The sequence below is a fragment of the Electrophorus electricus genome, chromosome 12 (assembly GCF_013358815.1).
Source record: "Electrophorus electricus isolate fEleEle1 chromosome 12, fEleEle1.pri, whole genome shotgun sequence".
Classification (NCBI taxonomy): Eukaryota; Metazoa; Chordata; class Actinopteri; order Gymnotiformes; family Gymnotidae; genus Electrophorus; species Electrophorus electricus.
In genome coordinates, this window is record NC_049546.1 from 5,068,996 (window position 1) to 5,078,343 (window position 9,348).

Here is a 9,348-nt window from a genome sequence, read left to right on the forward strand (position 1 = left end):
AGCCTGAAATCAATTAATGTACCTATAGGAAAAGATGAAGATTGAGCCATTTTACAAAAACTGTCACGACTTATAGGTGGCAGCATTGTACTATGAAAAGGGAAGATGATGTCGACGCTCGCGCAGGGACCTCGGAGCATATTTCGGTTTTTACTAAATGTACGTACCGTACCATAATCGTTTGGCCCGTGGCACAGATTACACACTTAACTGAGGTGTGTTGGTAGGATTTTATTTTATTTTATTTTTTGGGGGGGGCGGGGGGGGGGGGGGTGTCTTACCGGAATACCAATTAAAAGGCGTATCCTTGCATAAAACCTGTGCATTGGATTGGCTTTTGCGAATGTAGGTTACGCATTAAACTCCCGTGTGCCATTGGAGGAGTTGCCCCCGCCCGGGGTAGTCTCCGCTATAAAGGGCGCTTGGGCGATAGTACGGAAGGCTTGTTCGTCGTGCGCGGCGCAAAGCGGAATGGTTCAGCGCTAGACTTAATTCAGGTCAGTTTTGTTCGTCCTTAAACGTCTTTCCTTTCCGTCCACGTGTTTGGCGTTGTTCAGATGTGTGCATTGTTTTTTTGTGTTGGAGCATGTCGTTTATTCTGTAAGCGAGCTGTTTGCGTGGTGGTGCCGGTTCATATCTGCTAAAGGGGCCTTTGAGTCTGCTGATCTCGCATCTTTCACCGGTCCTTCATTTTAAACCGGCTTGCAATTTTGACATTCTGTTCCTCTCCGCAGGATCCATCAGCACCCATCTCGCACTTCGCTCGGTTTATCGTTATAATTCCGCAGTGTCGTAATGATGCAGATAAGCCACGACGCCTATTGCGGTAACAAGCACTCGCTGCTGAACGTGATGAACCGCTTCATCGCGGCGGCCAACAACATGGACGAGACCATCATGGTGCCGAGTTTTCTGCGGGATGTACCCCTCGAAGAGCAGGTTTCCGGACCGTCCGTCAGTCCCAGCGAGCCTTCCCTGCCGAGCAAGCAGAGGGACATGTACGAGCATTACCTCTTGCTCAAGTCCATTAAGAATGAAATGGAGTGGGGCTTGCTGAAACGGGAGATGAGCGGGGGTGCCAGCTTCCTGGAGATGGCCGTGAAGCAAGAGGAGCAGCAGGTGACGGCCGGGCCCGCCGACGACTGCTCAGATCTTGAGAGCCAGTTCCACTTTCATCTTCGTGGACTATTTGGGGTACTGTCCAAGCTCACGGTCCAAGCAGATCACCTCACAAATCGTTACAAGAGGGAAATCGGTGGTGGTAGCCTACTGAGATAGAATTGTTGGCATGTAGGCCTAACATGGACTCCTCTTCACTGGAGCTAAAGACCTGAGGTTCCCTCTGGTTATCACTATGGGCTATTGGTTAAAATTAACCTATGACTTCTCGTTCTAAGCAGGGATACACGTAACCCCTACCGCTTCCCGCTCATGTCACGGTCATATTACTAGTCATATGTAGCGCTAAAACGAGAATGTCTGACTGGAAAGGGCTATGAAGGAACTGTGACCGTCTTATGTAGGATTAACCCCTTCACTTCTGTATGATGCCACTGTGTGGTGGGGGAGAGATGTAGACAGAATGCCCTTTGTGATTTAGAGCTTCAAATTTTTTTTGGGGGGGGGGGAAATTGAATGCTGGTAATTCTCTTCACCTTTTAACCGGAGTTATTTAGTACTTTAGTTTGTAACCCCCCCTCCCCCTTCTCTGGGGTTTAGTTTTTAATTAATGGATTTTTATCCCATTGCTCTTACTCAAACTGAGATTGTATGCCATGACTCTTCCATGAAGAGTCCTGCTCTTCATGGAGAGAAGACATGTCCTGTATTCACTGCAATAGCTTGTCCTTTTGTTACAACTTATTTTAAGGATTTTATGTGGCCCTAAAATATTTAATTTTATATGGAATGTAATGCAGTACAACTTTGAATAAAGAATACTTTTTTTTTTTATGTTTGCATCCCAATTTAAAATCTGAATGTCAGTCATTGCAATTCCCCAGTGTTTGACACTCACCCAATATGTCAGGACTTGAATTATATCTTTCTGGTGACTGTCTCTGCACCTGACTTGCATCATTAAGACTTCTTGCAATCACTGAATCCCTTGTTTGGTGTTCCCGTGTCAGGGCTGGTAGGTTAAGCCTGCTTTAAGACATGGTGGCTTCCTTTTGATCAGCTCAGTTATTGTTTCAGTGTGACCTCACCCCTCATGAGTGGGTGTGTGTTTGTCCAGATTAGAAGAAATGGGATGCAAGAACAAGCTGAGTGATGGGGCTAGTCCTATACCACCAGAAACAGAACTTTCTCCCTATAGTTCTTAGTACATTTTCTTGAAAGCCTGAAGTGATCAGCATGCTCTTCATCCCAAGCCCCTCCGTCATTGCTCCTACATTAGGAGCATCGGATATAGATGGAGATTTAATGTTTCATAAGCAGTGACTGTCCTATTCCAGGGTACCACAACAGCAGCCTCCTGGTATTTCCCCATAGCAACAGTTATCTCAACAATGGCCAATCAGAAAACGTCAGGGTTTGTGGGGTTTTTTTTTTTTTAAAAACAACCCTCTTTCTGTTTGGCGTTTAAAGAACAGCAAGAAAATTAAAGCTCAGCAGGCCTGAATTTTAGGTCAGAGCCCTCTTTTAAAGGCTAAAAGCTGATGTTGATCTTGATTTTAGCATGCCATTTTAAACCTGAATTTACATATTGACCTTAAACCATAGGCCAATTTATTGAGTTACACTAATGGGACTAAGTGTCATCATGATTTTCATTAATGTTTAAGTATTTCTGTTCCTACTAATACCACAAGAGAGAAATATGTTGGCATAAGCATTTCTAATTGTGCTGAAATTTGTGCCAATATATTGAATCTTATCTGGACCCAAAATAACATCATAAATTTGATTGCAAGGAAGCCCATGTTCATTACACCTTTAGAATATCTCCCTTTGGAAACCCCCCCCAACCTTGCTATACTGGTTCTGATAAAATGACTTGTCAACCAGTATGTTCAAAGTGGTTCAGGTTTTTTTTTTTTTTTTTTTTTTTCCTTCTCCCCTTCTTTCTCCCTTGGTTTGGTTTTGTCTTTATAAAACACGGAGTATTGCCCACTACAGTTATGATCACTGGATTTCTCTGCACATGTCAGTGTTGCAGGAAAGGTCAACATGGCATGAGAGTCCCTTGGAGAAAATATAACACGGGACCATGTGACCATGACGGCCTGGGGGACAGGAGTAACACAAGGATACGCGTGAAAGGCCACTCAGACACCACCATGGTTATCAGAGCACGCCGAGACTGCATGATGGAGCAGACAAGCCTTGGCAAGGTTTCCACAGACGGTTGCCCCGATCTCGCACAGCTGCCTGGGTTGTACCAATTTATGCCCTCTGGCAAGCACCAGGGACACTTTCTCAACAGCTGTAAAATAAATGATTGGCATAGATGTGAGACTTGTGTTGTTGTCTGCCTTGCTACCTGGGAATGCCTAATAAAAGTCTGAGGTCAGGTTACACTGGAAACTGGTAATCTGAAGATGGCAGTTGTAGGCAGCCTTAAAATCCAACAAAACATTGATTGGGTTCACTAGACAGAAATCATGTGGGAATTCCTAACTGGGTTGTTAAGAAAATATAAATGAAACATTATTTGAACTTTTCCATAATAAAAATACTGTGCATAATCTTGTAATTGGATTAATTGATCAATTCACAAATGTCTACAAAATTAGTCCATTATTAATCCCTGTGTTTGACAAATACTAGAAGTAACAATAATTAAAAAAGCTATTTGGGTATTAAATAAGAAAGGTGGTCGTATCAACATGCACTATGCCGATCCCCCAGTTTGTAGCTTCTCATATCAAATGGATTTCCCAATCAAAAGCTTTCCCTTGACTTTTCATTGTATTTTTGCTTTCCTAAAACGTGTTAGCGTGAAGGGTCAGATGGGAAGGATAAGGCGATGCTCAGCCCACTCTGCCTCACAATACTCAGCCTTGTGCCGTATAATGACGGCCTGTATGCTCCGCCACAGTACTGCCTCTCTCCCTCCACACAGGACCGCACGACACCGAGAGAGAAGCGACCCTTTCACATACGGCTCGCGTAAGCCCCTGGCGATGCGTGAAACGGGGGTTGGACAGATCCGTCGGGTTTGACTACAGATGAGGGTGCTGGCGAACATGGCTGATCCTGGTTGCACCATGCCCTCAAAAAAAGCAATGCAGACAGCCTAATTACACCAAGTACCCAGTCGTAAAACCTTTTTATTGCACACTGTGTTTTATGATGGTGTTCAATAAATGTATCAGTATCTGCTTGGCTGGATGTGTAGACCTGATTGTGTACCGAGTATGTACTAGTTGTATAAGTTTTGATAGGGGTCTTCTTATGTTATTTTAGAAGTATTTTATTGGCAAATTAATAAAATAGATTCAACCTGCAAAACAAATTGTGAAAACACATTATGGAACATTTTATTTGGTCACAGTGAAGCTTTAGATGGAATATCATGATTATTGTAATAGTTCTATAACTGGATATCTACCAACTTACCATCTTGATTCCAGCTTGCCACTATGAAAAAAATGACATTGGTGAAATATGGATGAAATATGTACATCTTACAGTGTAGTTAACTATTTGAAATTGCAAGGTACTTTTGATAAAGCTAAGTATGATGATGCAAAGAGATAAACAGGACGCTATGTTAACAGGTCCTGAAGTATCTTCCGATAAACTACATACATTTGACTTTTGACAACTCTAACGTTTTACTTCATATTTATCTGGAAAGGTTATGGGCATCTGCATCTGCTCAGTTAAAGCATGCACACTTTGAAAGAAAGCTTCTACATAATCCTAGCAATGGGTGTTTTGGTTTATGTAAAAACTGTTCTGCTGGTGTTAAGACATCTTCCTTGGGATCAGGAACAATGTGTTCTTTTTTTTGCAAACATCCCTCCCACTGAACTCGTACAGCAGGCTTTAAACCTACAGACGTGCCCCCTTCCACAAACTGTAACAGGAAACTCTGGCTGTCCTGAATAGAGTAGTGGATCAAAGCTCCAGAAGCTGCAGTCTGCAGAAAAGGAGCTGAGGGCTGCCTCTCCTCTAGGCCTTGATATTGTTTCTTCTCAGTGAAATTTTTTGTCCTTGAGCAATGTCACAAACAAGGAGAGCCGAACTTAGCGTAAACAAAGGACTGTAATAATTATTTCCCTTATATTACAGTGGCTCAAGACAATGCTGAAGGGTAGATTTCAAAGAGGTTCCCTTGCTATTTTCAGTCTCTCTGCTAAGCTTGCACAACTTCCCACTGCACTAGAACGTATAGGCACCCTTGTTACGAAGACATAGCCCATATCACTCGCAAGCTCTGCACGTGTGAGCCTGGCCCACGAGCAATGCGCTGCACATGTAACCAGAAGAACGTGCAAGGGTTACACAAGTGGGTGGGTGTAGAGCTCCCAGCTGTAGCTATGCACGCCATCGCCTAGGAAACGCCAGTGCAGAGCACGACATTGGAGTGTCAGACCACTCGCACACCTTTTCAGCATGTTGAGATGACTGATCTCACCTAAGGTGCCCTAGCTCAGTCTTTAGATGTTATGCTGCCTACTGATATGTTTCATGTTACCTTGGTGTTAACCTTGGAGAAAGGTGTGAACCATGTGTTATTTATCTGTTGTAGGCCTTTAAAAATGAAGGCACAGAATCATTAGCATATTACTCTTTATCTCTGGAAAGCATGCCTTGGAGTGGCATAATGCTTTAGTCATCAATTTCTGCTAAATCTAGCTAATCAGTGCTGGTGCTGGAATATATATATATATATATATATATATATATATATATATATATATATATATATACACACACACACACACACACACACACACACACACACACCTGGTAGCACAGTTCTGGGTTTGCATTCCCAGAGAACACAAATACTCTACTTAACAATGTCTATGAATGTATGTATGTAGGTCACTCTGCAGAAGAGTGTCAGCCAAATGCAGAAAATGTAAATGCATGTAAAAGACAATATTGAATTCATACTGACTACTATCAACAATGCTGATACGACCCTACTTGCAAATTGTGTAACGCATCTTTAATATACTACTCCAGCCCCACTTAATGTTACATCAGTTTATCAGAACGGTCTATATACACTCTGATCAAATGTGCTAGCATTGTGCAAAACACCAACCAAAAAAAACATGATTATGCACATCCTATGGAAACATGTGGAAGCATAGTCCTAATATATCAGCAGATCTTCTTATCTCTGGGTGCTTTCGCTAATTAAAGACCCTAGATGTACTTACACATTCACAATTCATGAGCATCTTCAACCACAAATTAGTTGATTTATGTGAAGCGCACTCCAAACATTTTCAGTAGGAATCACATTAAAGTGTACTATTTCCCTGAGCATCAGAGACGCTGAGCGTCAGAGACCTTGTGCATATAGAAATAGCAAAAATCTGAATTCCGCAGGTGCAACCGTTTAGTGTCATTTAATCTAACCTGCTGGGCAGGGGTAGGACAATTATGATGCATCCCACAGACTAGACCATTAGCAGTTCCACAATGCTGCAGCAGAGAATGGAGAGCTACAGTTTTTCCACTTTAAACTTTAATAAAAAGTCTACTTTAGATTTAATACAGTAAGTGCATTTCTAAACACGCATATGCCCGTGATTATATCTGCGTATACAGTCTACAGTAAATTTATGAAACGATCAACATGTGATTTAGCGCACACAGCTGCATAGGTCTTAGACTTGTACATACTCAATGAAGCATCAGCTGTGAATTTCCTGGTTTGTTCCAGGTCAAATACAGCATGGTATATAGCACTGGCTACTTGACAGTTTAATCCCGCCGATATATAGTGTCCAAGAATAGCTGTCCCCAACAGAAAACTGCACTCAGAACAGCCATAGATTATAGACTATTAAATTTAGTTTGATAATTTATGTCAGGTTTAAATTAATTCCATTATCCAGAATCCCCAGAGTTCTACCATTACTGTGTGATTGACTAAACTAAGTTAATGCAGACAAGAATAAAAAGAATAAGATTTTTATTACATATACAGTTATGAGCATTCAAACCCTTACAGGTTTGATAACGTTCTAATAAAGAATAATAAATCACTTTTACTTTAATGTTTAAATTTCCCTCAAGTTCATTTAACGCCAAAGTAATTCAGCTCTGCTAGCAAATTTGGGGTAAGTAATTCCAGTAGCAAAATAGAATCTTAATTAAAATGTAAGTGGTGGCTCGTTTAAACTGTGAGAAGGTTTTCCCTGCTTTAGAGGGGAGATTCTAAATGGGAAAAGGGAGAAGAAGAGATGTCTGCGTCTGCTCACTTAGGGCAAAGGGCCAAACTCACAGCACCGCCCCTTTCGCGGACATTGAAAGAAAGCTCTTACATAATCCTAGTTTTAACAAAAGTTGAACTCTCTGAACTTCGCAACAGCAGACAGAAGCTTAAAGTGAAGATGACGATTCCAGTTTCCAGACTTGTTATCATTTAGACCTTTTGATTTTTGGCTGCAAGAAGTGTCTGTAGTGCTTCAGTACAGTCACACCCAACCGGGAGTGTCAATAGGGAAACTCTCCATAGTCTGCTTAGCTATTATTCTCTACTTCAAAGGATCAAGTTAGGCAAATGTGCTGTTATAGGAATTCTAAAAATAACTTTAAATCTATTCATCTGATTAGTATGTTAAAAGTTATTTATTATTTCACCAGACATGCTTTGCTGTGACAAATTTGAAAAATGTGCATGGATCAATTATTCTATTATTTACCACAGCATGGCTTCCATAGCGATTTAGAATTTTTAGGTACTTTATTTTCATTGAATGGCAGTGTATTTCTGCTTGCATCACGTTGGGACTTGCCCCAATTTTAAACCAATCAAAATGTAGCAGTCATGCAAAGGCTAGCCAATGGCCAGAGGTAGGTCTGAATGATTTGGTGAAGGGATGTCTCTGAAACCTGAAGCCGGGGATGATGTCATACGGTTTGACTCTCAGCAACAGCCACCAGCCGTCTGTTTGCATACTCCGACTGAGATTCAAAATCCATAGTGGAGACCATAAATGGATCTATTTGATACCATGGTAGTAAACAGAGACTTTGGATACTTACAGTACAGTACAGTACAGTACAGGGAAACAATGACCCATGAGGAGCTGATTTAGACTGAATTCAGAGGTGAATTAGTTTTGTGTTAAATGAGTTTAAGGGAAATTTTACCACTAAAGCAAAACAGATTTATAATACTTGATTAGAACATTATCAAATCTGGAAGGATTTCAATAGTCATAACAATAAAAATCAGCCTACATGATCATAGCCTGCATTATCTCTCTTTATACAAACACGCTTAGTAAAAGATTATTTAAATGTTTCGCTTATTTATAGAACTAATAACTGTTAGTTACCTCTCATCAAACTGATCTTTACGGTCTGACGAACTCTAGTAACCTACTAGGTTCCCATGCATAATTTGCACTAATCAGATAAATAACCCTATGCAAAACCCCTGTCTTACTGCTGATTTAAGATTATTTTATAAAGAGTCCAGGGGTAAATATTAGCAGCTTATGATGGCGTCTACTCTTTTAAGATCACTTTGTGCACAATGCAGAAGCCCCCCATCTTTTTGTAGCCTACCTATCTTGAGTAATTCGTTTTTTGTACTATTATCTTGTTACAGTGTTAAAGTACTAATGAAAGAATGTCTTGATTTCGTACTGCCCCATTGATCTTTTTTTATCTTAAAAGGCTGCAGAATGTCCTTTAGTAAGTTCTGGGCCTCAGGCATTCTTTCAGTACCACTGGTTTAACTGATCATTACATAAAGCAGAGCAGGGGTTCTGAAATCTACTTAATACGAAACCACAGGCCATTACAGCTCATACGTTGCACACGTAAGCCGCTACAGCTTTCTATGTTCCACTGCACTTCTACTGTCCAAAAATATTTTACATCTGCTTACACAAAAACAAATCAAACAAGCGTGAAGCAGCAGAACCCTATGCAAGCAGGGCAAGTTGTTAAGCAATTTCAAAGTCTCAAGACTTCTCACTCTTACTTCTCACTGAGAGAAGTCTCAAGACTTCTCACTCTTCTCACTCTTACCACAGCGTCGTCTCAGTCTGAACTTAGTGAGTCAGCAAGCTCAGACATGAACTTTCACCCCTGCAAATAGCCTCCTGTCAGTGAACTCCATCTCTAGAGAGCGTGGCCTGCACAGACGCCTCCAGTTTCCTAACTCGCCCCTGGGCCGTGGAATCACACTGCTAGTTTCTC

General features: G+C 41.3%; 1 protein-coding gene across 1 annotated transcript; it reads left to right on the forward strand.

The window, feature by feature from the left end:
• Nucleotides 1-338: 338 nt before the first annotated feature.
• Nucleotides 339-1,967, forward strand: mid1ip1l (MID1 interacting protein 1, like). The gene is made up of 2 exons (XM_027022564.2): nt 339-497; nt 735-1,967. Exon 2 carries the CDS (start codon nt 796-798, stop codon nt 1,276-1,278), a length of 483 nt encoding a protein of 160 aa, XP_026878365.1. The 5' UTR covers nt 339-497; nt 735-795; the 3' UTR covers nt 1,279-1,967.
• The last annotated feature ends 7,381 nt before the right edge of the window (nt 1,968-9,348 follow it).